Raw genomic sequence first — 25007 nt, 5'->3', positions numbered from 1 at the left:
GGCGCTGGGGGCCGTGGTGGGACCCGGCCGTCCCCACTCGGCCTGGGCTGACTCAGTTGCTCCAGCTGTGCGGGGGCGGCTTCGGCTGGGGCAGCCTCTGCTGGCGTGGCGTGCGGGATTGCTCCAGCAGCCCGTTCCTGCACAGCTGGAGCAGGGGTTTCCTCGCACACCCCAGTCTGCCGCAGCTGGGTGGGATCCTGCCCTCTGGCTCCGGCTCTCCCCTGCCCCACGGCTGGATCAGCCGCGGGTTTCCACCAGCCACCCCGTGCCCCGGTTTTGGCCAGCACACCCCATTCCCTCCCCGGGACAGGGGGTTGGAGCCGGACCCCTCTCAGCAGACCGTTCCCCGCTGTCGCATGCTGGGTGCGTGCAGCTCGCCTGTCCCCTCCCTCCTCCAGCCTAAAGCCTCCGGGGAGTTTGCGTCCCGCTGCATAACCACACGCTGCCTCTGCAGCCATTTCTTGTGGAAGCTGGCACTTTGAGGCTGCTTTTGTAAAAACAGCTTTATTTCACTCCTCCCGCTAATCTCACAAACAGGTTGTGCCGCTGGCAGCGGGCTGGCTCGCAGCGCCACGTGCCACCAGCCTTGCCACCTGTGTGAGCCCGTGGCACACCCATCCCACCCCAGCCCTGTCCCCGTCCCTGCCCAGCAGGTGGCTGCGCTCTGCTGCAGGAGCAGGGACCTGCTTCTGCAGCCCCGGTCTTTTATTTTGGGGTGGGGGGAGAAATTTGGGGTGAGCCGGCTGCTGGCACAAGGCTGCCTCTGTGGGGCACGTATCGTGCCGGCAGCTCTGCAGGAGGCACTGCTGGCCCTGAGCCCCGTGCCCTGGCTTGCTGCGGGCTGGGCACAGCCCCGGGGCAGGGCTGGCAGCACCAACACACCCAGGACAGCCTGGGGCCACGAAACCCGGCTGGCACAGAGGAGGGTGGCACCGCCGAAACCTCCCCTCCGCGTCCTTCTCATCCCTGCCCCGGGCCGCGCAGCTCCCAAGCAAGCGACTCCTCCACCCCCTGGGATGGGATCATCATCTGGGGCTGGGGCAGGGCTGCGGGGGCCCTGGGGGCCAGGGGGGAGCCCCGCGTGGGTCTGGCCGTGCCGTGCCAGGCGCTAGACGCAGGTGCAGTCCTGGGCCAGGATGTTGGGCACCGTCTCGTACTTGAAGGAGTAGCCGCCGTCGGAGGTGGTGCGGACGCGCAGCGAGCGCATGGTGCCGGGCAGCGCGGCGCAGCAGAGCTGCACGCCCAGCCGGTGGCTCAGCCCGTGGCCCTCGGCGCAGCTCCCGTGGCAGTAGTGGAAAACGAAGCTGCTGGGGTGCACGATCCACTTGTCCCAGCCCAGCTCCTCGAAGGAGATGTTGAGGGACGCCCGGCGGCAGTTGGTGTGGGCGGCCAGGTCCTCGGACGGGCGCTGCAGCAGGCTGAGGGCGGCCGGGGACCAGGGCACGGCGGAGCGGCGAGCCCTCTCGCCGCCCTTGGCACGCGTGGTGGCCACCAGGAAGGGCATCTTGTCCCCGTCGGCCAGGCAGGGGCAGCGGGGGCAGCGCACCAGGAGCACGAAGAGCGGCTGCACCAGGTGAGGCAGCGCGGCGGGGGCAAAGTCAAACACCGTCCAGTGCTCGGGCGTCCGGGACACCGTGGCCGCCACCGGCACCCGGCCCTGCGGGGAGAGGGTCAGCACGTCGGGGGCAGAGTGGTTGGGGGCGGCCGAGGGGCCGGTGTAAAACCAGAGCTGGGCGGACGTCACCGTGCGGCTCAGGGCGTGTGCCGAGGGCTGGAAGAGGTAGGTGAAGATCCCTTCTTCCTCCAGCAGCTTGTCCGGCTGCGTGGGCTCGCACGGCACGTCTGCGGGGAGAGAAAACGGCTCAGGGTGCCGTGCCTGAAGCGGGGGACGGGGCATGGAGGGACCTGTGGGTGTTGCGGGGGGGCGCCCTGCTGCTGGCACCGTGCAGCTGACACCTAGTGCCACCCAGCAGCAGCTGCGCTGCGCCCGAGCCCTGCGGCATGGCTCTGCCTGGCTCTGCTCAGCCCTGCCTGAGGCCAGCCTGGCACGGCTGTGGCACCCCGCACCGAGCTCCCCATGGCCTAGGGGCGGGGGATTCAGTCCCCCGGAGCAGCTGGGTCCGTGCACCAGGCAGTGCTCCACGGGAACGGGGTTGGCTGAGCTGCGCAGGGAGGTCACCGAGCCCCCCTGTGCCATCGGATGCTGTTAATGTGTCCCCTTCCCGTAGCATCCTGTCCTACACCCCAGCACCCTGCCCCAACCCCGAGCATCCTGCCCGCTCTGCCAGCGTCCTGCCCCATCCCTGGGCACCTCACTCCATCCTTCAGCATCTTGCTCCATCCTTCAGCATCATGCCCCATCCCTTAGCATCCTATCCCCCTACATCCTGCCCCATTCCCAAGCACCCCGTGCCCCAGCCCAGCACGCCTCCACCCTCTCCATCCCAGCAGGGGATGCATCTCTCACCTGTGGAAGGGAAGAGGATCACCTGCGATGTGTCCTCCGGCTCCTCGGGCTGCACGTCGGCGCTTTCCAGGACGTCTCTGCGGTGCACCCTCCTCGCCTCCTTCTGGGGCTCCTCCTGCAGGACGGGGGGGCTCAGGTGCTCCAGCACCCGCGCCCGCACCTTGGCCAGGACGAGCTGCCGCTCGGCACCGGCCCCGCTGCAGCTGGCCAGGGCGGCGGGGGGCAGCACGGCGGGCAGCAGGTGCAGGAGGAGCAGCATGGCCGGGGGGCTCGGGGGGCTCTGCCGTGGGGCGCTGCCTGCCAGCCCAGCCCGTCTGCCCGCGGCGCTCCGCCCGGGGCAGGGTGGCATTGAGACGTATCTGACACTGACGCAAACGTCTGCTCGCCCTGAATATTATCTCTGGGCAGCGAGAGCGCTGAGACGTCTGGAATGTGAGGACTGCAAGGACAGTGTGGTCTGGGGGGGGGGGGGGGGGGGGCACGGCGCCCGGGCAGGGGGGCGCAGGGGGGATGCTGCGGTGGGTGCGTGGGGCTGGGGGAGCAGGCTGCGGGTGGGAAGGCGCCGCTGGGATGGACGGGGTGCTCTGGGACAGCTCTGCAGCTCCTGGTGCTGGGTGTCCCCGGGCTGGTGGAAATGCAGATTTTATTTTTTTTTTGGGGGGGGGGGGAGGACAGCAGGAGGCTGAGAGCGCGTTTTGGGCAGGGTGATGGTGTGCAGAGCCCTGTGAGGTCCCAGCATGGGGAGGCGCATGGGGGAGGCAGGCTGGGCACCCTGGTGCTGCGCATGGCTGAGACACCCCGAGGTCGCAGGGTGGGGGGCTGCCAACGGCAGGGCGCGGGGACAGCAGGGACAGCCCCGGCTCTGCACCCACCCGGCTGCAGCCCGCCAGCCGTGCGTCCCGCATCCTGTGTGGCTCGTCCCGTCCCCGCGCCGTGCGCCCCATCCAACGTGCTGCCTGCTGCCCCTGGCCGAGCCCGCACCCAGACCGGGGCTGCTGCACCCCAGAGCCTCCGGGCTGCGGCGCCCTGCCGCCGGGTGCTATACATAGGCCAGCCCTGCCCCGCCGAGGCGCTGAATGGAGCAGGCTCGGCCTTATCAACCCGGCGTGTCATCAGAGGGTATTTTTGGGGACAGCAGCTGCAGGCGTTTGTAACGCTCGGTGCCCGCGTGTTGACGCTGGGGAGCGGAGCTGGGGAAGCGGCAGGAGCAGGGTGCCGGTGCGGGAGCCGCGGGGAAGAGGCGTCGGAGCGAGGTGTGTGTGGGGCAGGGCACGGCGGGGTGACTGGCGAAGGGGGTGGCTGGGGGGGGGAGAGGAGCAGCCGAGCCATCGGGGCTGCCTGTGTCTTTCTGGGGGGGTTGCCAGGGGGTGGCCCGTGGGTCTGGGGAAGGTGGCAGGGATGTGTCTGTGTGGGTGCACCGACTGGGGTAGGGTTTGGGGCAGAAGCTGGCCCTCGGGGACGGGCTCTGTCCTACCTTCACCTTTGGCCCAGCCAGGGAATATTTGGGTTTCTCTTTGCTCCTGCTCTCCCCAGGGGAGGCACAAAGGCTTCTGCCCGGCTTGGCCGTGGTGTAGACAGAGGCCAAAGTGCATGCTCACCCCGGGGGGGTACCGAGCACGCTGCCCTGTGCTGGTGGACACGGTTACCTGCAGTGCTGCAGACAGAGGCAGTGCCCTCCGAAAGCAGGACCCGTCCCTCCGGCCATCCCCCTGTCCCGCGGGGGCTTGAGCGATGGATTATGTCCAGTCCTGGCCTTGGCCACCCCCGGTGGGGATCCTGCCCATGGGACCACCTCTTCCCGGGGACCCCCAGCTCCCCTGCCCCGCTGAGCCCAGCGGGAAGCGCCCGGATGCGGCCGGATGCCTCTAGCCCCATGACAGCCCCTTATCAGCACCTGTGCGCTGAGCCAGCCCAGATGCTGCAGGAATGCAGCCCTGCCACCACCCGATACTGCAGGAATGCCCCAGCGGGTGGGGACGGGCCCGGGCCGGGGCCAGGCCTTCCTTGGCCCCCCCCATCCCCAGCACCCTGGGGCCCAGCGAGCGGCTGCCTGCGCCCATCTGGGCAGGGCCCCCCCCTCTGACCCTGGGCTCGGTGGCTTTGCTCAGGGCACGATGCTCCACACAGGTCCCCCTGCCGCAGCCTGAGCCCCCTCCCTGCTCTCTGTGCCCCCAGGCTGATGCTGCCCGCTGGCCTCCTGCCTTGAGCCAGTGATGGAGGGGCTTGGGGGAGCCCCCAGGTTCCTGGCCTACCCGCGCGCCTTCACGGTGCAAAGTGGCGCTGACGCTGTGCTGAAGTGCCAGATCACGGGCGAGCCCCGTCCGAGCATCCTCTGGGAGAAGGACAAGGCCCCCATCGAGCCCTCGGGCCGCTTCCACGTGGAGGCCGAGGGGAACGTGTACAGCCTGCTGGTGTCCCGGGTCACCCCCCAGGACAGCGGCCTCTACGTCTGCAAGGCCAAGAACAGCGTTGGCGAGACCTATGCCGCGGCCACGCTCAAAGTGGAGGCGGGGGAGTCACGGCAGGAGGAGGAGGAGGAGGAGGAAGGATGCCCAGGCAGCCAGGCACCCATCTTCCTGGTCGGGCCCTCGTCCCTGCGGGTGTGCCGGGGGGAGGACGTGACCTTCTCCTGCCGGGTGTCCGGGCAGCCCTGCCCGCTGCTGGAGTGGGAGAAGGACGGGCACAAGCTCGGTGACCTCTTCGAGAGCAGCCACTTTGCGGTGGGGCAGGCGCCGGAGGACTGGCACTTCCTCAAGCTGTTCGGCGCCCGGCCCCCGGACGCAGGGGTCTATGTGTGCCGGGCACGCAGCGGCTCCCGGGAGGCCCTGGCCGCGGCCGTGCTCCTGGTGGAGCCGCGGGCGATGGATGGGACCCCCGGCAGCTCCCCCTCCAATGGCCCCCAGCTGCTGGCCGAGCGGCAGCCGCGGCGGCACCGGCACGCAGGGGCGGACACCTGGGCACCGGTGCCCAACGGGGTGCCGGGGGCCAAGGCGTTCGCCGTGAGCGCGGGGAAGCACGCCAAGTTTCGCTGCTATGTCACCGGCAAGCCCAAGCCGGAGATCGTCTGGCAGAAGGACGGCAAGCCCCTGGCGCCGAGCCGCCGGCACCTCATCTACGAGGACCGGGAGGGCTACTTCATCCTGAAGGTGCTGTATTGCAAGCCCCAGGACCAGGGGCTGTACGTCTGCACCGCCTCCAACACGGCCGGGCAGACCCTCAGCGCCGTGCAGCTCCAGGTGAAGGGTAGGTGCATGCCCGGGGATGGGCTTGTGGGGTCAGGGTTTTTTTGCCTGGCAGGCATCTGTGCACACTGGGGCACCCGGGGTGCATGCAGCGCTTTGGGGTCCCTCCCAGATGGGGCTGTGGGATCAAGGCTGTGGGACCATCCCCACCCCTCACCTCCCTCGTGCCCGGTGCTGCCCTGCTCCCCGCAGCCCCTGCTGCAAGATGCCCCCTCCTGCAGCCCCAACAACTAGCTGCTGAGGTGCTGGTGGTGGCATCCTTTTGTTTCCCCAGTCCATGCTGTGCTTCAGCACAGGGAGGCATTGCTTCCTGAGGCTCTGGGTGCTCCCCATACCAAATTCCTCCTTCCCAGCTGCTGCGACCCAAAATAGCTGGCGGGAGCAGGGGTCTGCCGTCTGCCACCCCCGCGGCCGTGCTCCTGACATGGGAGGAATGCGGGGGCCCTGCACACGTGGGTGCTCACGCTCGGCGAGCAGGACGTGGGTGCAGCCTCCCGGTGGTGGGCAGGCTGGCGGTGGCGGTCCCTGGTGCCCAAGGAGGTGGGCAGGAGGGTGCTGTGCACCCTCAGCGCCCCTCTCTCCCGGCGGCAGAGCACCGGGTGAGGTTCCAGGTGCAGCTGGAGGATGTGGAGGTGGCGGAGCGGGAGGACGCGGTGCTGGAGTGCCACGTGCCGCTGGAGACCATCCCCACCGCCTGGTTCCTGGAGGACCGGGAGCTGCAGCCCAGCCACAAGTACGTGATGGAGGACCACGGCGTGGTGCGGCGCCTGACCATCCGCGACGCCCGCACCGACGACGACGGCATCTACCTCTGCCAGATGAAGGACAAGGGGCGCAGCATCGCAGAGGTCTCCGTCCGAGGTGACCTTTTTCAACCACCTCCTCCTCTGTCCCAGCCCTGCTCCTTGCTTTCCGGCCAGCCCAGCCTGCTCCCCAGCGTCCTCACACGTCTCTTCTCCTAGGGGTGATTGTGAAGAGGCTGCCGCGGAAGCTGGACGTGATGGAGGGGGAGAACGCGGCTTTCTGCGTGGAGACGCGGGAGGCCGTGGAGGGGATCTGCTGGAGCCACAACGGGTTGCAGCTGCACGAGTCGCCCCGCATCGTGCTGAAGAGCTTCGGCAGGACGCACCTCCTGGTGCTGGTGCACGTCACCCGCGAGGACGCGGGCGTCATCTCCTTCACCATCGGGGAGTCGCAGACGTCCTCCCAGCTCCGGGTCAAGTGTAAGGGCCAGGCTGCGTGGAGCTGCCCCACACCCTCCGTCCTCCCCGTTCACTGGGGGCTGACACGGGGGAGAGGTGGGCTGGCTGCAATGGCACTTTGGGGACAAGGTGTTGAGCAGGGCTCCCGTCTCGCTGGCAGGCTGCAGAGCTTCATCACAAGCACTGCGCTGCACTGGAGCACATCCCAGTGAAAAAGGCTGCCTGCCCCCCGTTATGCCCCCCCAACCACCCTGCTGGGAGCCTCGCTGCAGCCAACGCAGGCTGTGCGTTGCAGGTGTGAAGCGGGACCCCCCCAGTGCGCCGGTGGTGGCCCAGATGAGCACGGAGCAGAGCAACGCGGCCCTGCTGACGTGGTGCCCCGCGCCCGACGTGCACCACCGCCCGCCCAGCACCTACGTCCTGGAGCGTCGGGAGGCGGCGGGCGGCGAGTGGGTGCAGTGCCTCACCACTGACCTGGCCGGCCGGGTGCAGGTGCTGGGTGACAGCGTGCCCCGCGAGGCCGACTACTGCTTCCGCGTCTGCGCCGTCAACAAGCACGGCCGCAGCGGCCCCGTGGAGTTCCCTGGATCCGTGCATCTCGGTGAGGGTGCAAAGCCCCTTGGGGACCCCTTTGGGGATGCGGGGTGCCCTGCACAGCGCGGGAGCTGCGTGTGGGTGCTGGCTGCTGGCAGGCTGCCGGAGCTGAGCTCCCGCTGTGCTGCAGCCCCCGCGGCTCGCCTGGAGAGGGGCTTGCAGGACGCGTGGGTGCGGGACGGCGAGGACGCGCGCTTCTCCCTGGAGCTGTCGGCCTCGGTGCAGGGCGCCTGGTTCCTGAACGGTGCGAGGCTGGGGGATGAGGAGGGTGGCCGGTACGGCGTGCAGCACTGCAGGACGGAGCACTCGCTGCTGATCCGGGGAGCGCAGCTGGCCGAGAGCGGTGCCACGGTCACCTTCATGGCTGGCGGTGTGCGAGACTCGGCCACGCTGCACGTGCAAGGTGAGCGGGCGCTCGCCCTGGGGTCCTGCAAGTGAAAGAGCAGCAGGTGGGGAGCTGCCTCTAATGTTTTTATCCTCTGTGCTGGTTCCCAGCCCCGCCGGCCCGCATCGCCCCGGTGCCCGAAGCCCAGCGGCTCCGGGAGCTGCCAGCGGGGCTGCCGGTGCTGCTGGAGTGCGAGGTGTCCCCGGAGGGAGCCCCCGTCCGCTGGCTGAAGGACGGCGAGGCCGTGCCCCTGGATGGTGTTATCGCCATGCAGGCGGAGGGCCGCGTGCGGAGGCTGCTCATCCGCTCGGCCACCCCCGCGGACGCCGGTACCTACACCTGCGACACCGGGGACGACGCCGTGAGCTTCGTGGTGACCGTGACGGGTGAGCTGGGCGCCGCAGGCACGAGCTTGGATGTGACTTCATGTGCCCTTGCCCCTCTCCTTCTCCCCGGCGCTGGGAGCTGCCACCACGTGGGTGCCGCGCTGAGCCCCCTGTCCCCGGGCAGAGGCGCCGGTGAGGATCGTCAGCTCCAACGAGGGCGCCCCCCACGCCTACACGGCCGGGCAGCGCGTGGAGCTGTGGTGCCAGCTGTCCCGCGCCGAGGCCCCAGTGTGCTGGTACAAGGACGGGGAGGAGGTGGAGGAGGGCGAGAGCCTGGTGCTGGAGCGCGAGGGGCCGCGGTGCCGGCTGGTGCTGCCCTGCGCCCGGCCGCAGGACGCGGGAGAGTTCGTCTGCGACGTGGGCGGCGACTCCGTCTTCTACAACATCACCGTGGCAGGTGGGTGTGTGGGGACGCGTCCCGGGGTGGGGCATGGCCAGAACCAAAGGGGAAAGGTGTTGGTGGCACATCAGAGATGCTCTTGGTGCGTGCTCAGCAGCATACCTGTCAGGCAGGGGTCTCTGTGGCAGTTTTGGTGCGTAAAACCACCAGGGCTGGCTGGCAAACCAGGCAGCTTGCTCGGTAACCCTGCAGCCCTGCGGGCTGGCACCCAGCATCCCTGCACTGGGGTGTTTGCTGCTCGGTAAACAAAACCTCCCTCAAGGGTCTAAAAATAGTGGGTAGGAGCACCGGCACCTGGCGTGGGGTGGCTCGCAGCTGGAGGCTGAGCTGACGGACAGCGTTAATTGCTGACCTAAAAATTAGTGGTTGCTTGGATACTGGTGATCCAGCCGGGTTTGCTGCCTGCACGCGGGGCCGGCACCGTGCAGCGGCTCCCATGGTCACGGGGCGGTTGTTGGCACGGGTGGGTGGCGGCTCAGATGGCAAAAGATAATGAAACCTGAAAAGGAGTGAAAGGCTTCCTGTTGCTGGCCCCAAAACACACAATCCCACAAACACAGGAAGGCCACGGGGGCAGAGGGAAAGCCTGGTGACAGGGCAGTTTGAGCGAAGCGATAAAAGCTCTCCGCAACAGCAGGAGATAGCCAAGGGGGGGGAGTTAATGGCAGGGGATGCAGGTGCACGGTGTGATGGGTGATAAGAGAGGCTGGGAGAAACAGCGAAACGGTGGCTGCTGGGAGGGGGAAGAAAGAAGGGATTTTAGCGTGATGGAGTCAAAATCACCCACGGAAAGGACAGGCAGTGGCTGGAGTGCTTTGGATGCAGGAGGCATCATCCGTCCCGCGGCAGTTTGGTGCATGGGAAGTTCAGCTCCTGTAACGCCAGGAAGGGGAAGCACCAGCTGCTGGAGCTCGGCCTTTCAGCCCGGCAGCTTGGCATACCACAGGCTCAAGGGTCTTAGGGAGCCCGGCTCGGTCAGCTCAGTGCTGGGTCACTGGGTAACGGGTACTGGTGTCAGTGGGGCGCGAGGGGGTGCCGCAGCCTGGGGCTGTGCCCGCTCTGGCAAGGAGGCAGGTTTAGCTGGGGGCAGCGGCGCTGCCGCTGCGGCACGCTTGGATTCCCCCAGGCATCCCAGCTATCCCCCGGGCTGCTGCAGTGCACGAGCCCAGCTGCCCACAGCCCCGACATCCCCAGATGCCTCCGGGTTTTCTGGCGGCTGCCAGGCGCTGGGGGTCCCTGGGGCCATCGGTGGGGCTGGAGCATCACCCCCTCCTCCTTCGTGTCGGGCTTCCTGCATGCAGAGCCCTCCGGGTGGTGGCTGCGGGTGGATTTGCACCGTGGCTGTGCTTCCTCAGCTTCAGAGGTTTTTGTTTGTGGGGCCCATTTCCACCTCCGCATCTCCGTGCCGGAGCTCTCGGCCCGTCTCACTCTGTCTGGCCCTGCTGTGGGCTCGCTGCCCGCTTCCCAAGGGATTAACACCGCCCGCTGCTCTGAAGGGGGCTCTGGGGGCATGGGGAAATAGCGGACCCAAGCAGGAGGTCGGGGGTTTCAGGTTCAGTGTCCCCAGTGACGTGATTGCTTTTAGCAGGCCCCTCTGGGCAGGGAGCCGCGGGGCGTTTGATCGGGGCGCGGGACGGATGCAGGCTCGGCGTGGTGCAGCTCAGTCCCTGCGAGCTGGCCGGCTGCCACTGCTGCCCTGCGGTGCGCTGCCGAGTGCCGGCACCGAGCCCTGACGGGGCCGAAAACCCCTCGGATGGTGGCAGAGCAGACACCCAGCACGGGGCCGGGACAAGGGCAGGTCGCTGCGTCGGGTGCCGGCAGGGTGCTTTAGTGCCAGCCGTGCCACCCGCAGCCGGGCTGAGCACCTGCGGCACAGCCCTGGCCAGCTGCAGCCCGCTGCAATGTGGGACGTGGTGGTGGGAGCACCCGTGGCCACACAGGGGCCGCATCCTGACCTCTTGAGGGCTTCTCAGCAGGGTGTCCCAGGGGGTGAGCAGGAAGGATGGGGACTGGCACCATGCGGGGATTTACAGCCAGGCTCGAAGTTGGGGCACCGGAGGGGTGAGAGCAGAGGGAGCCCCGGGGCAGGGCAGCCCAACCGCTTGTGCCATGCAGGACATGGATCAGATGTTGGCTTCCAGCTTTAAAACCAGTGAGCAGGGGAAGCCATTGCCCCACGTGGGGCTTTGCATTGCCACACTTTCAGCTCGGGTCGACCCACCCGCGCTGAGCCCCCTGTCCCCGGGCAGAGGCGCCGGTGAGGATCGTCAGCTCCAACGAGGGGGCCCCCCACGCCTACACGGCCGGGCAGCGCGTGGAGCTGTGGTGCCAGCTGTCCCGCGCCGAGGCCCCAGTGTGCTGGTACAAGGACGGGGAGGAGGTGGAGGAGGGCGAGAGCCTGGTGCTGGAGCGCGAGGGGCCGCGGTGCCGGCTGGTGCTGCCCTGCGCCCGGCCGCAGGACGCGGGAGAGTTCGTCTGCGACGTGGGCGGCGACTCCGTCTTCTACAACATCACCATGGCAGGTGGGTGTGTGGCACAGCGGCAGCCCCCTGCCCCTTCTCCTGCCCTCGCCTCCCCCTTGCTGCCTGCGCTGGCTCCCTGCTGTCCCATTGCGGGGTGCAGCAGCTGCAGCTCCTCGGCAGGGCCGGCTGCTCCATCTCCTGCCGGGGCAGCCCGGGGGCCCCGCAGCCCACCCTGTGTGTGGGCCAGGCACGGGGGATACAGCCCAATCCCTGGTCCTCTTGGTCCTCCCAGCCCCGCCGGCCCGCATCACCCCGGTGCCCGAAGGCCGGCGGCTCCAGGAGGTGCCGGCAGGGCTGCCGGTGCTGCTGGAGTGCGAGGTGTCCCCGGAGGGAGCCCCCGTCCGCTGGCTGAAGGACGGCGAGGCCGTGGTGCCCTCCGAGACCCTGGCCATCCAGTCGGAGAGATGCCTGCGGAGGCTGCACGTCCCCGCAGCCGCACTGTCGGACTCAGGGACGTACACCTGCGATGCCGGGGACGATGCCGCCAGCTTCAGGCTGACTGTGATCGGTGAGCTGCCGGGGGTGACATCCTCGCCTGGGGCTCACGCACCGCCTTGTCACCGCGCTGAGCCCCCTGTCCCCGGGCAGAGGCGCCGGTGAGGATCGTCAGCTCCAACGAGGGGGCCCCCCACGCCTACACGGCCGGGCAGCGCGTGGAGCTGTGGTGCCACCTGTCCCGCGCCGAGGCCCCAGTGTGCTGGTACAAGGACAGGGAGGAGGTGGAGGCGGGCGAGAGCCTGGTGCTGGAGCGCGAGGGGCCGCGGTGCCGGCTGGTGCTGCCCTGCGCCCGGCCGCAGGACGCGGGAGAGTTCGTCTGCGATGCTGGAGACACTTCTGTGTCCTACCACGTCGTGGTGGCAGGTTGGTGGCACAGCTGGGATGCCATAGGGGAAGGGAAGCTGGGCTGCGATGTGTGCTCCTGCCCTGCAGCAGCTCTGCCGCCGTGTGCTGGGGGGAGAGGCTGTGACCCGGCACCTGCACAGCCCCGGGGACGGGGACACAGGTGAGGGTAAGCAGCGGGAGGAGCGGCGTGGCGAGCAGCTCTCACCCTTCCTCTGTGCCCCGCCAGAGCCGCGAGTCAGGATCCTGCACCCCGCGCAGCGCTCGCTGGAGCTGCCGGTGCTGGCGCCGGGGCGCGTGGAGCTGCGGTGTGAGCTGTCCGTGCCCCACGCCCCCGTGCGCTGGTTCAAGGACGGGCTGGAGGTGGACGAGTCCGACAACCTGCGGCTGCTGGTGGAGGGCGCCCGGCGCTGCCTCCTCATCCCCAGGAGCAGCGCGGAGGACACGGGCGAGTACATCTGCGAGAGCAAGGACGAGGCCGTCTCCTTCGACGTCAAGGTGTCAGGTTAGTGGGGAGCCTTTCCCAGCCCGGGTGAGGGTGACTGGCTCCTGCTTGGAGCTGTGGGTGCCGCTGTCCTTGCAGAGCCCCCGGTGATGATCCTGCAGCCACGGAGACCTCCCCCGGCTGTGAAGGCGTCCCCGGGGGACACGGTGACGCTGGCCTGCGAGCTGTCCCGCGCGGACGCGCCCGTGCGCTGGGCCAAGGAGGGCGTCAGGCTGGAGGCTGGGGGCAGCCTGGTGCTGGAGGAGGAGGGCGCCCACCGGCGCCTGCTCATCCCTGCTGCTCGAGCCGAGCACTCTGGAAAATATGCCTGCGATGCTGGTGATGACATGGTGACCTTCACCGTCCAAGTGTCCGGTGAGCGAGGGGCTGGGGCGCTGGGTGCTGGGCGCGTGGACACGGGGCACTGTGCACCCATGGATATGGGGGGCTGTGGTCAAAGCTGGAGGGGGGGGTCCTCCCCTCAGCACCCGTGCTGTGGGCAGCCCCCCGGCACGGCTCCCCACGGGCCAGACCTCGCACGAGGGGCTCCCGGCCGTGGTTAATGGTAGCTGTGGTGCTGAGCGGTGCCGCAGACCCCCCCGTCAGGATTCTGGAGAGGGATGCGCTGCTGACCCGCCGGCGCTGCCGGGCCATGGAGGACCTGGTGTTGGAGGTGCTCCTCTCGCACGCCCACGGGGAGGTGAAGTGGTACAAGGACGGGGAGAAGCTGCAGGACACGGGGCGCGTGCGGCTGGAGGAGGACGGGGCGCGCCGCTCGCTCGTCGTCCTGGGTGCCATGGGCGGGGATGCAGGGGAGTACCTCTGCGACACCCGTGACGACAGCATCATCTTCTGTGTCACCGTGGAAGGTAAGGGGGAGCTCCCTCGCGGGACGGCACCACCCAGGGGTGCAGTGGATCCTCCCAAGGGTGCACTTGGTGGTGACAGAGGCTGAATGCTCAGGACAGGACGCAGGGAGCCTTCCTCTCCCCCCACCCCACAACGTCACCCTGCAGCCGGAGCCACCGGCTGTGGCTCCCGGTGCCACACCATGTCTCTCTCTCCAGCTCCAGAACCGCCGGTGACCATCGTGGGGAACACGGGCACCACGCAGCACCGCTGCCTGGTGGCTGGGGAGGACCTGGTGCTGGCCTGCGAGCTGTCCCGGCCCGATGCTGCCGTGCGCTGGCTGCGGGACGGCCGCGAGGTGCAGCCGGGGGAGCGGGTGCAGGCGGTGTCCCGCGGGGCGCTGCGGGAGCTCACCGTGCAGGCGGCACAGCCCGGGGACTCGGGCTGCTACGTCTGCGACGCTGCCAGCGACCGCATGGTGACGAGCGTGGAGGTGGCAGGTGAGAGGGCGGATGTCCCTCGCTCCCCCGGTGCCGCGTCCTCCTCTCCTGTGTGTCCTGAGGCTAACCCAGCGCCGGCGAGGGGAGGGGACAGCTCTGTGACCTGCTGGTGGCAGGGGACAGGGTAGCAGCACCAGGGGAGGGGGGGAGTCCTGTCCCCAAGTCCTGCTGGAGTTGTCAGCCAAGAAGGGGCATGTCAGGGCCGTCAGACGCATACCTCCTGCCTCCCCAGGCAGAGGCTGGTTAAATTTATCCTTGGCCGGCTCCCAGGCGCCTCTCCTCCTGCTCTGGCTGCCAAGGGCTGAACTCAGCCCCAGGCTTTATCAGCTGGGGATAGCGGGCCGCACGGGGTGGGAGAGGGGTGGTGCAGGCAGGTATCCCCGATCCCAGCAAGGTGCTTGGGCTGGGGAGGGGAGTGGAAATTAATGGCCCCAACCCAGCTGCTGGGCTGCTTGTGCGGGGGGGGGGGGGTGCGGGAGCGGGCTCTGTCAGCATTCCTGCCTGGGGCCCCGTCCTCGGGGGGAGCTTAGCTGCCAGATGTGACCAGCCTGCCTCACAGAGACCCCCAGTCAGCCCCGCTGTGACCCACTGCAACCCCCAGTGACTCGGGCATCCCTCAGCTGGTTGCACTGTCACCCCACTGCCCCTGCTCTGCGGCGATGTGCTGTGGCACCGCAGCAGTCCCCCCCATCAGCAGCATCACCCTGTCCCTGCGGTGCTCACCCCTGACCCGTGCCGTGTCCCCCCGCGCACCGCAGCGCAGCCCGTGCGCATCGTGAACAAGGAGGAGGCGCAGAGCCCGCTGGAGGTGCTGGAGGGGGACAGCGTCACGCTGGTGGCCCGGCTGTCCCCGGAGGCGGCGGCGGTGCAGTGGCAGAAGGACGGGCAGACGCTGCGCTCGGGCGGGCGGCTGCTGGTGTGCAGCGAGGGCCCCGCGCGCAGCCTCACCATCAAGCAAGCGGAGCTGGGCGACGCCGGCGTCTTCCTCTGCGATGCCGGCGACGACGAGGTGAACTTCACGCTGCTCGTCAAGGGTAAGCCCGCCGAGACGTCCCCCGGGGGGGGCAGGACCGGTGTCCCTCGTCCCAACACCGGGCTGAGCCCCCGCTCCCCATCACAGAGGCGCCCGTGCTGTTCGTGAACAAGCAGGAGGAGCGGGAGAAGCTGCTGGTGCTGGAGGGTGGCAGTGCCGTGCTCTCCGCCGTCGTGTCCAAGGAGCGAGCCGACGTCACCTGGCTGGGTCCCCAGCGGCACGTGGTGGCCGGCGAGCGCTGCCAGCTGCGGCAGGACGGCCGCGTGCACAGCCTGGTCCTCTGCAACGTGGCCAAGGAGGACGCCGGTGTCTACACCTGCCTGTCCCCCCACGACCAGATGCAGTTCGACGTCAGCGTCCGGGGTGAGCATCGCTGGGGGGGACACGCCGCGGCGCACGGGGGGGGGGACCCTCCTGCTGATGCACGGGGCTGGGCTGTGCAGAGCTGCAGGTGAAGTTCCTGCGCGGCCTCTCGGACGTGCGTGCGCGGCAGGGCGAGACGGTGGTGCTGTGGTGTGAGCTGTGCAAGGCCAGAGGCGACGTGGTGTGGCTGAAGGACGGGCGGCCGCTGGCGCCCGGCGCCCGCCGGGAGGTCCGGGTGCAGGGGCGAGAGCGCTCGCTGGTGCTGAGCCGCGTGGGGCCCGAGGACGCCGGCGAGTACTGCTGCGAGTCCAACGATGACCGGACGCTGGCCACGCTGACGGTGCAGGGTGAGCACAAGCCCCCTGCGCTGGGGGTCCCCAAAACTCCAGCCCCCGCCCCGTGCTGGGGGGCACTCGCCCTGACGCCCCCGCTGCAGTGCCCAGGGTGGTGGAGATCATCGCGGAGCTGCACAGCCTGACGGTGCTGGAGGGGGACGACGCCACCTTCAAGTGCATGGTGTCTCCCGAGGACGTGGCCGTGGCGTGGCAGCTGAACGGGCAGCCCGTGGTCCCCGGCGAGCGGCTGCTGGTGGCCAGGAGCGGGCTGTGCCACAGCCTCACCGTCCGGCGGTGCCAGCCGGCTGATGCGGCCACCGTGACGGCCAACGCCGAGGGGCTGCTGAGCACGGCCCGGCTGAGTGTGCAAGGTGAGTGTGAAGGGGACGGACCCGCACGGGCAGCCCCGGGGCCGCACGCCGACCCCGTGCCCACGCCTTGGCCCTGCAGAGGCGCAGGTGCTGTTCGTGCAGAAGCTGCAGGACGTGGTGGTGGAGGAGGAGCAGGATGCGTGCCTGGAGGTGGAGGTGAGCCACGAGGCGGCCGAGGTGCAGTGGCTGAAGCAGGGCGTCCTCCTCCAGCCCGGCGGCAAGCACCAGCTGCAGGAGTCGGGGCGCCGGCGCACCCTCACCATCCGCAGCGTCGGCCCCTCCGACCGCGGCACCTACCGCTGTGAGAGCCTGCACGACCGCACGCAGGCCAAGCTCAGCGTGGAGCGTGAGTACCGCCTGGCCCCCCGGGGACGGGGACGGGGACGTGGGCACCGCCTGCTGCAGGGAAGGGCTGTGCTCGGACAGGGAGGTGGGCAGCAGGGCTGGGGATGGGCAGTGGGAAGGCAGCAGTGGGAGCCTGGTAAACAGGGCTGAATTCGGGGCTTGCTCCAGCAAGGACTGGGTAGGTGGAGGCTCTGGGGCATGGGTGAGCACCGCTCATCAGCGTGGTCCCTCGCAGCCCGGAAGGTGTCGATCCGGAGGCCGCTGGCAGACGTGGAGACCTTCGAGAAGGAGACGGCCACCTTCCTCCTGGAGCTGTCCCACGCTGGCGTGCCCGGGGTGTGGGCACGGGGCGGCGTGCGGGTGAAGCCCAGCAGCACGTGCCGGATCAGCGCCGCGGGCTGCACGCACAGCCTGACGCTGGAGGGGCTCACGCTGCAGGACTCGGGCACCGTCACCTTCACCACCGACACCCTGCGCTGCAGCGCCTGCCTGCTCGTGCGGGGTACGGCACTGGGGGGACATGGGGACCCAGCACTGCTTGTCCTCCACCCGGGGAGGTGGCAGGGCTGAGCAGGGCCACTCTGGGCACGTGCTGGCACATGGGGAGCTTGCCCATAGCGGTGCCTGGAAGCTCTGGGATGAGATTCCCCAGGCACCGCTCCCCATCCCTGCACCCCCGAGCCGAAGCCTTTCTCCCCTGAAGCTCTCCGCCCCATGTCCTCTCCCCTCAGAGCCTCCCATCACCATGCTGAAGCTCCCGCGGGATCTGGGGGTCCCGGAGTCGGGGGTCGCCACCTTCGAGTGCGAGCTGTCTCGCCCCACCGCCGAGGTGAAGTGGCTCAAGGTGAGGCCTCACAGCCACCCCACCCGGGCTGACAGCAGCACCCTCATCCCCCGGCCGGGGCTGCGGGCAGGGGACACGCAGCCCCCCCGGCGCCCCCTGACCCCGCTGCCCGCACAGGACGGGAGGGAGCTGCGGCCAGGGCCCCACTGCCGCATCTACTCCGTGGGTCGGCGCCGCCTCCTGCAGCTGGGCCACTGCGAGCTGGCCGACGCCGGGGTCTACACCTGCGATGCAGGCGACTGCCAGGCCTCCGCCACGCTGCACGTCCATGGTACGGCCCCTGGACACCCTCCCCCTGCGGAGGTGCTGGCGCCCGCCCGGTCCCAGCACCCTGCCCCTGTCCCGCAGAGCACCAGGTCCGCGTGGTGCAGGAGCTGCAGGACGCCCGCGTGCGAGAGGGTGACAACGCCGTCTTCACGTGCGAGGTGTCCCACGGGGACGTGGCGGGCGAGTGGCTCCGCGACGGGGAGAAGATCAAGGTGTCCAGCACGGTGAAGATACGGCAAGAAGGTGCCACATGCACCGCGCACCGGGCAGCCAGCGCACCCATTTTGGGGCTGGGAAAGGGAGAGCTCCATTTGGCGTGGATCGTAGGGCCGGGCAGGGTCCCAGCACCCCGCTTACTGGGGTGCCCATCTCCACCCCCCGCAGGGACCCGGCACTTCTTGCTGCTCTGCGCCGTGCGCCCCGAGGACGCGGGACGCATCCGTTTTGCGGCCAGGACAGCCGCCTCCGAGGCCAGCCTGCAGGTGGAAGGTAGCTCGTGCGCGGGGTGGCCGGGCTCTAGCGCCGCGACGGTGACACGGTCGGCCCCTGGGGTCCTGATGCTGATGTCCCTGCCCCGCACGCCAGCGCTGCCCATCAGGATCGTGAAGCCGCTGCGGGACAAGACGGTGCTGGCGCGGCACAAGGCGACGCTGGAGTGCACGGTGTCGCACGCCCGGGGCCGCGTGCGCTGGCTGCGCGGGGACACCGAGATCTTCGCCGGGGACAAGTACGAGATCTGCAACCTGGACTGCTACCGCACGCTCATCATCCACCGCGTGGGCCCCGAGGATGAGGACTCGTACACCTGCGACGCCTTCGATGACCGCTCTACCGCGCGGCTCCTCGTGGAGGGTGAGCGGGGAGGGGACCCCACGGGGACGGGGTCACGCTGGGAGCCCCCAGCAGTGACCCCACAGCCTCCCTCGCCCCTGCGCCCACCCCTGGCACCCTGCCCTCACCCACCATCGCTTGGAGGGGCTGATGCCCGCGGTGGTGCCCTGTTGGGACACCCCGAGTGTGCCCACTACCCCCAAGGACGCTGACACGCTCCGTCCCCGCAGGGAGCTAGGCGCCGGGATGCAGCACGGGGGCTGCGTGCAGACAGAAGGACAGACGGCGGTGCTGGGAGACGGGGGTCACATTTCCCCCGGGACGCACAGACAGAGGGAGACCATCTCCGTCCTGCCCCAGCCTCATGGCTCTGCATTAAACAGCCTTTTTTTTTTCCCGACGTGGCTTCTTCCTCCCCAGCGCTGGGTCCCAGCCCAGCACGGCAGGGCAGCGGGTCCCCGCGGGGCACAGACCTCGGGGTCCCGCTCCCCCCTGCCCCCCCGGCGCAGCCCCCACCTTGGCACGCCGGCTCCGAAAGGCTCTTTACTGTGCGGCCCGTGGCCTCAGCAGCGTTTGGCACATTTACAAAAGAGGCTGGGAAGGGGGACGGCGGCGCGGCGCTGCGGACACGGCGTGGCAGAAACATGCAGTTCCTGGGGCAGCAGCCGGGGACGAGATGGCACCCCGGGGGGGGGGGCACCCCGCTCTGGTCCCAGCGCCGTCCCGCCTGCCCGGCTGCGGGGAAGTCCTGGCTCACTCCGTAATAAATTAATACAAATCACAGCAAGAGAAGTTATGTACAAGGCGGGAGCCTCTGTCTGCAGCAGCGCTCTGGGCGGGGGCTCCTGCCCTGCCCCACAGAGGTGCTGCTCCCAGGCCCCCCCAGCCGCTATAAAACCCAGTCGCCAGCAACACCGCGATGGCCTCTGGTGCTGCAGGGGTCCCCGAGGCAGCCCGGCCTCACCCAAAAGCTGGATCCCTCGTCCTGTCTCCCGTCAAAACCTTTGAGGGAGATGTACGCGGTGCCCTGCCAGTGCAGCTCCTGCTGGATGGGTGCCGCCTGCTCCCCGGTGCCTCCACCCCACGGCGGCATCCCCACGGGGAGCGCTGGGCCTGGGCAGCCTCTGCCCCAGCACTGCCCCGGTCCAGCCCAGGAAAAGCGAGGTGGGGCAGGCAGAGCTGCTCTGGGGGCAAGGAGGGTGGCTAGGGCAGGGGGTCCCTCGAGGAGGCAGGATTTTGGGGAGCGCTGCCCGGGGGCTGCTCTTGGGGCTGGGGTGGGATGGGGCACACATGCTCGGGGAGTCACTCGGGGCAAGGGCTCGGAGAGGTGCTCTCTGAGACAGAGACGCGGGGCACAGGCACTTGGGGAGTTGCTGTGGGGGCACGACGGGGAGGGAACAGGCACGGGGAGCTGCTCTGGGGGACGGGGAGCTGGAGGACGGGGAGGGGGGTGTGGGGATGCAGGACGAGCCTGGGCCATGGAGAAAGGCGCAGCAGAGCCGCTCACACCGCGCTCCACGAGTCCGCGGGTGCTCGTGTCCCCAGTCCTTGGGCTCAGTCCCTGCCCAAGGGTGTCCCCAGCACCGCCGGACCCGCGGGCATCCTGGGCTTGCCGAGCCAAGTCCCACGCTGCCCCGAGAAGGGTCTCCATCCGCAGCCTCCACAACGCCGGGGCCGCACACGGCCACCCGAGGCCAAAGGAGCAGCCCCGCGTGTCCCAGGGGGTCTGCGGGAGCAGGCTGGGGTGCTGGTGTCGCTCGAGGTCACCGGGTTGGCTTATACCCGCACAGCGGGGCCGGAGCCCGTGGTGAGGGGCACGGTGGAGCTGCAGTCATAGTCCAGGTCCACCACGGCGTGGGAGCTGGCCATCAGGCTGTTGAGGGACGGGCCCGTCTGCCGCTCCCGGAAACTCTGGATGTAGCTCTGCTTGAGAGAGGGGGGTCAAAGTCAGGGGGCTCTGCTCCCAGCCCGCTCCATCCCGTGCCACCCCAGCCCACCCTGAGCTCTGCCAGCCCCCAAACCCAGCGCCCCCAGCCAAGCACACGCTCCGGGCCCTCGGGGACGACCGGCGGCTCGGACGCCGCCTGGCACCCGGGCACCTCTCCCCCTGCGCCCCAGCCCGCCCGCGCGGAGAAGGAAGGGGCGGCCGAGGCCCGGGGAGATCTCTACCCTGGGCGCAGGACTCACTGGGGAGAGCACGTCCCCATCGAAGCGGCGCACGGGGTTGGGCTTGCGGCGGTAGGCGGGCTCGGGCGGGTGGGCCTTGTGCTGGTGGGGCGGCGGGTGGTGGGGCCGCCGCTTCTTCTTCTTCTCCTTTCGGTCCTCCCGCTGCTTGATGCGCATCAGCTGCACGCGGCGCTGCTGCCGGCTGATGATCACTGCGGGGCGAGGGGGGCGGTCAGCGCTGGGGAGCGCCGCGGCTGCGCCCCAAAACGCCACGTCCACCCCCTCCCCGTCCCCGTTTCCCCCCCCCCCCCCCCCAGCCCCTGCACACCTTCAGTGTGAGAGTAACCCTCGGCCGTGACCTTCCACTGGACCAGGACGCCCAGCGTGGTGAGCAGCGGCCAGACGCCCAGGATGACCCAGCTGTACCAGCACACAGGGCGGGCGGGGGCCACCTTGATGCGCTCGTAGATGTACTGCACCAGCAGGAAGAGCTCGATGAAGTAGTCGACGGTGACGGTCATGATGGCGCTGCCGAAGACGGCGGTGGAGAGGGTGGTGAAGAAGCGCTGCCACTGCAGGGTGAGCACGGCGAAGAGCATCCCCACGCCCAGGAGCAGCGCGATGGGGATCCACACCGTGGGCGGGTGGTAGAACTGCTCCATCACCACCAGCGTGGCCACCGCCAGCAGCAGCCCCAGCAGCAGCCCCACCATGAAGAGGCCGACGCTGCGCACCAGCATGGTGACCAGCCCGCACAGCACCCCGATGCCCAGCCCGATGCCCACCGAGGCCTCCACGCTCAGCTGCGTGTCCAGCACCCGCTCCTTGTAGCACAGCATGAAGATGATGATGGAGCCGAACATCAGCCCCGTCAGGAACATGACGGCCTTGAAGCAGCGGTAGCCTGCGGAGAGACCGCCGCCGTCAGCGGGGGCACGGCCAGCCCCGTGCCCCGCCGCCTCCACGGGGGCCACGAGGGCAAATATCGCCTTTCTGCCCCTCGCCCAGCTCTCCGCTCGCCCCACCGGCTCACCGAAGAAGCAGTAGATGATGCCGAAGAGGCAGCACATGGCGCACACCACCGAGGGCACCACCTGGTAGCGACGCTCGATCTCCTGCTGGCAGCTGTGCGCCCACTCCTGGCCCGCCTCGTGCGGCGGCAGCAGCTTGAAGCGCAGCGTCTGCACCGTTGCAGTCATGGCTCTGGGAACTCCTGGGGATGGCGTCAAAACCTCCGCTCCTGCCCCATCGCTTGCGGGCAAAGCTGCGCCCTGGCGCCGGCTCCAGCTGGAGAGAGAGGGTGGGAGAAAGGGGACGTGGGCACCGCTGGCAAGCGCTCGCCGGCGATGGGCACCCGGCCGCGGAAAAACACCCCAGCCCATTGCTGCTGGGCTGGGGAGAAAGGGAGCTGGGGAACGGCAGCGGCGACGTGCTGCTGTGCTGGCACCGAGTAGGAGCTGGCCATCGCCCAGGAAGGTGGCTGCAAGGATGCTCCGTCCCCGGGGGGCCGTGCCCGCCCCCGGGGAGCTTCGCGGCTAGGATGCTGCGCCTCGCAATTTGCCTGCAGCTTCAATTTCCTGCCCCTGGCTCCCGCGTGTCCTTCCCCTGCTAGATTAGAGAGACTTTTACTACCTGGTATTTTCTGCCTGTGAAGTAATTATGCTCAGTAATTAAGTCACCCCTCAATCTTCTATTTTTATAGGCCAAACAGATTGAGCTCTTAACGCTTGTACTCTAAGGCATTTTCACCAATCCTCTAATCATATTTCTGGCTATTTTTCATCCCCGCTCCAGCTCCTAGCGTCCTCAGAGAACAGCAGGTCCCCGCACCAGACCCGGCCCTCCCACGCCGACCTGCGGGGGCCGGTGGGGAGCTCTGCCCCTTCCCCAAGACCCCACGCACGGCTCCCGTGTAGCCCCAGGGCTTCCCCCAGCATGGGCACGCCACGGCCACGCTGCCAGGACGCGGAGCAGGAGGACCCTGGGGCCCCTGCGGTGCCTCCACAGACGGAGGGGCCATAATCCCTCGCAAAGACTGATCCAGCTCCAGCCTAAGCCCAAGTAAGCCTGCTGTCTGCCCGCTCCCACCTGGAGGCCGCTCCAGCATCTCTTTGTTCCCGTGGCGCGTTTCCAGGCTCGGTTTGTTTGGGATCAGTTTAATGTCACCACTTGTCCCCGCGCCAGCTCCGTCCTTCCGAGTGTCACTTTACAGCAGCCAGCTCGGGGCCGGCCACAAAAACAAACGCCCCACCAAGTTACTGGGGAGGGCCCGGAAAGAGGGCACAGGCTGCAATTATGCCACGTTTTCCCCCCCTGCCCTGGACACGGGCAGCTCATGACAAGGCGAGGACGTCCTCCCACGCAGGACCTGCAGTGACTTCAACGCCTCTCTGTCTTTGCGGGGCCAGCACGGGCTCGGGCCCTCCACCAGCAGCCCCAGCTGCCGGTGCTGCCGCCAGCCTCGCGCCCTGCACTGTGCCAGGCTTTAACCCCCCCGATGCTTCACTTTGCTCCTCTCCGTGCGCGTTGCCTCCTCCCCAGGGCAGCAGCCGGGCGCATTTTCCTTGCTGCCCTCTGGCCCCACCCTCGCACCGCTGCACCCCACCTGCCGCCAGCCCCTTTATTTGGGGATAAACCGCGGGCAGCCCGGGCCGGGCAGGGCAAACCCGCCCGGGGCAGGCCGCGAGGGAGGGCTGAGCGCGGCGCCTAATCCCGGGGGGATCAGGGGGGCCGCCTAAGCCCCTCAGTCCGTCCCCGGCGAGGATGCTAAGCAGGATCGGACTTTAACCGCTGAGCCCGGGCGCGACGACCGACGGCAGCGTGCGGGGTGCGAGCAGGCTTCCCCCGCCGGCGGGGCCGAGCAGAAGGAGGGCAGGCGGCCCTGTGCCCCCCGCCCCGCGCGTGGCCGGAGCACGCTGCCCGTGGCGGGGACGGGTGTCCCGGGGGTCCGGGCGCAGGCAGCGTTGCAGGCAGCGTTGCAGCAGCTGCGGGCGCCCATTGGCGCGGGCAGTGTTGCTAGGGGAGCCCAGCGCCTGCTCATTGGCGCCGGCAACGCTCGCCCACCTGCTGCCGCCCTCCCCGCCGCTGCCCCCGGTCCCGGTGCTGCTGCCCCCGCTGCCCCCGGCCCTACGACGCGGTGACCCCGCTGCGCAGCCCCTCGCGCCTCGCTAAGGGCTCGGCGCCCCACGCCTGGCACCGCGCTGCGCCCCTTGCCGTGCCACACAGGCCACTGCCCCCCGCCCCACTGGGCGCCCACACCGCCACGTCCCGCCCCAAATACCCACGCGCGGGACCCCCACGGGTGGGCACCCCAAAAGCGCCCCCAGCCCATCCCAGCCCGGCACCGGGCTCCGGCTGCCGCGGGCACCACCGGCCGGGGGGCTGCCCTCCAGCCCCGGTGCCCCGGGTCCCCACGCGGGGTCACGCGTGGCAGTGCCCACGGGGGGGCCCGGCGTGACGGCGGCGCCTCGCACAAAGCCGCTAACGAGCCAAGCCTATTAGCGGCCCGCCACGGGGGGGGGGGGGGGGTTGAGCTCCGCGTCCCCGGCGCTGCCCGCTCCGCGCCCCCGCGGGCCCGTCCCCACGCGGGCCGCCCGCCGCCCCCTCCCCGCTGCCGGCCCCCGGCCCCCGGTCCCCGTCGGGGCCCCCCGGCCCCCCGGCGGGCTGGGCGCGGCGTTGCTCCGCGACGGCCGCAAGGGCTGCCGGGCGGCACGGCCGCTCCGCCCCGCTCTTTGTTCGGCCCGGGGGCCGCCGGCAGCCCCCCGGCCGGGCAGCGCCGCCCCGCTCGGCGGCACCCCGCCGGGGGCAGCCCGGGGACGCCCGGCACGGAGCCCCCCCCCCCCCTCCCCGGCCCCGCGCCGCCCTCCCGCGGCCCCGCCGCCGCCCGGGGGCCGGCCCCGTCCCGGGGGCTGCCGCCGGGCCCCGCTCCCCGCCGCCGGCCCCGCCCCGCCCCGCACCTGCGCTCCCGGCCCCGCAGCGGCGGCGGCCCCGCGGCGCGCGGCGCTCCCGGCCCCGGGCCCCGGCCCCGCGCATGGTGGCGGCGGTGCTGAGCGGACAGCTCCGCCTGACGTCACGCGGGGCGGGGCTTCGGGGGCGGGGCTTCGGGGGAGGGGGCGGGGCTTCGGGGAGGGGCGGGGCTTCGGGGGAGGTGGGCGGGGCTTCGGGGAGGGGGCGGGGCTTGGGGGGGTGGGCGGGGCTTGGGGGGGTGGGCGGGGCTTCGGGGTGGGGAGGGGCTTCGGGGTGGGGAGGGGCTTTGCCCGTGGGGTGTGAGTGGGGACGTGCAGTGGGGTGTGCGGTGGGGATGTGTAATGGGGTGGGCGATGGGGACGTGCAATGGGGTGGGCGATGGGGACGTGCAGTGGGGTGGGCGATGGGGACGTGCAATGGGGTGGGCGATGGGGACGTGCAATGGGGTGGGCGATGGGGACGTGCAGTGGGGTGTGCGGTGGGGATGTGTAATGGGGTGGGCAATGGGGACGTGCAATGGGGTGGGCGATGGGGCATGCAGCGGGACACGTGCTGGGGAGTGCGAACCACGCTGTGTGCGCGACGTGCTCTGCGCGATGTGTGCAGGGTGCGCTT

General features: G+C 69.9%; 3 protein-coding genes across 8 annotated transcripts; 1 reads left to right on the top strand and 2 right to left on the bottom strand.

Annotated features, from left to right (window-relative positions):
• Positions 1–45: 45 nt before the first annotated feature.
• On the bottom strand, positions 46–2889 carry INHA (inhibin subunit alpha). The gene is made up of 2 exons (XM_083840888.1): positions 2468–2889; positions 46–1842 (listed from the first exon to the last, which is right to left on the bottom strand). The coding sequence occupies exons 1-2, from the start codon at positions 2814–2816 to the stop codon at positions 1109–1111; spliced, it is 1083 nt and encodes a 360-aa protein (XP_083697014.1). The 5' UTR covers positions 2817–2889; the 3' UTR covers positions 46–1108.
• Positions 2877–19038, top strand: OBSL1 (obscurin like cytoskeletal adaptor 1; the record flags this gene model as incomplete). Of its 3 annotated transcripts, XM_083840697.1 has the most annotated exons (26): positions 4681–5710; positions 6301–6570; positions 6672–6932; positions 7207–7512; positions 7636–7908; positions 8001–8276; positions 8401–8673; positions 10926–11198; positions 11431–11706; positions 11787–12059; positions 12268–12543; positions 12622–12897; positions 13116–13391; positions 13590–13871; positions 14630–14905; positions 14992–15267; positions 15348–15614; positions 15704–15973; positions 16053–16319; positions 16554–16820; positions 17050–17162; positions 17280–17433; positions 17511–17672; positions 17814–17918; positions 18015–18281; positions 18491–19038. In XM_083840697.1, 26 exons carry the CDS (start codon positions 4681–4683, stop codon positions 18496–18498), a joined length of 7053 nt encoding a protein of 2350 aa, XP_083696823.1. In that variant the 3' UTR covers positions 18499–19038. The 3 variants fall into 3 exon arrangements, with proteins under 3 accessions (XP_083696821.1, XP_083696823.1, XP_083696822.1); XM_083840695.1 differs by adding exons at positions 2877–2899; positions 3603–3720 and having other exon boundaries at positions 4643–5710; positions 6672–7007; positions 7207–7908; positions 17050–17433; positions 17511–19038; XM_083840696.1 differs by having other exon boundaries at positions 7207–7908; positions 17050–17433; positions 17511–19038.
• On the bottom strand, positions 18789–24505 carry TMEM198 (transmembrane protein 198). Of its 4 annotated transcripts, none has more exons than XM_083840863.1 (5): positions 24383–24505; positions 21460–21713; positions 20755–21330; positions 20430–20638; positions 18789–20183 (listed from the first exon to the last, which is right to left on the bottom strand). In XM_083840863.1, the coding sequence occupies exons 2-5, from the start codon at positions 21623–21625 to the stop codon at positions 20037–20039; spliced, it is 1098 nt and encodes a 365-aa protein (XP_083696989.1). In that variant the 5' UTR covers positions 21626–21713; positions 24383–24505; the 3' UTR covers positions 18789–20036. The 4 variants fall into 4 exon arrangements, with proteins under 4 accessions (XP_083696989.1, XP_083696990.1, XP_083696987.1 ...); XM_083840864.1 differs by lacking the exon at positions 24383–24505 and adding an exon at positions 22515–23527; XM_083840861.1 differs by lacking the exon at positions 24383–24505 and having other exon boundaries at positions 21460–23537.
• Positions 24506–25007: the final 502 nt, after the last annotated feature.

This window comes from Anser anser (genome assembly GCF_964211835.1).
Source record: "Anser anser genome assembly, chromosome: 6".
In the NCBI taxonomy this organism is placed as follows: Eukaryota; Metazoa; Chordata; class Aves; order Anseriformes; family Anatidae; genus Anser; species Anser anser.
This window is presented reverse-complemented; position numbering and strand designations above follow the sequence as displayed.

Excerpts from the sequence above, each read along its gene's own strand:
- TMEM198 (XM_083840861.1), bottom strand. The coding sequence starts at position 21,808 with ATGGGCTGGGGTGTTTTTCCGCGGCCGGGTGCCCATCGCCGGCGAGCG. Across the intron at positions 21,331-21,459 it reads CATCATCTACTGCTTCTTCG|GCTACCGCTGCTTCAAGGCC; the intron begins GTGAGCCGGTGG and ends GTCTCTCCGCAG. Across the intron at positions 20,184-20,429 it reads CAGTGAGTCCTGCGCCCAGG|AGCTACATCCAGAGTTTCCG; the intron begins GTAGAGATCTCC and ends TCTCTCAAGCAG.
- INHA (XM_083840888.1), bottom strand. The coding sequence starts at position 2,816 with ATGCCACCCTGCCCCGGGCGGAGCGCCGCGGGCAGACGGGCTGGGCTG. Across the intron at positions 1,843-2,467 it reads GATCCTCTTCCCTTCCACAG|ACGTGCCGTGCGAGCCCACG; the intron begins GTGAGAGATGCA and ends CTCTCCCCGCAG.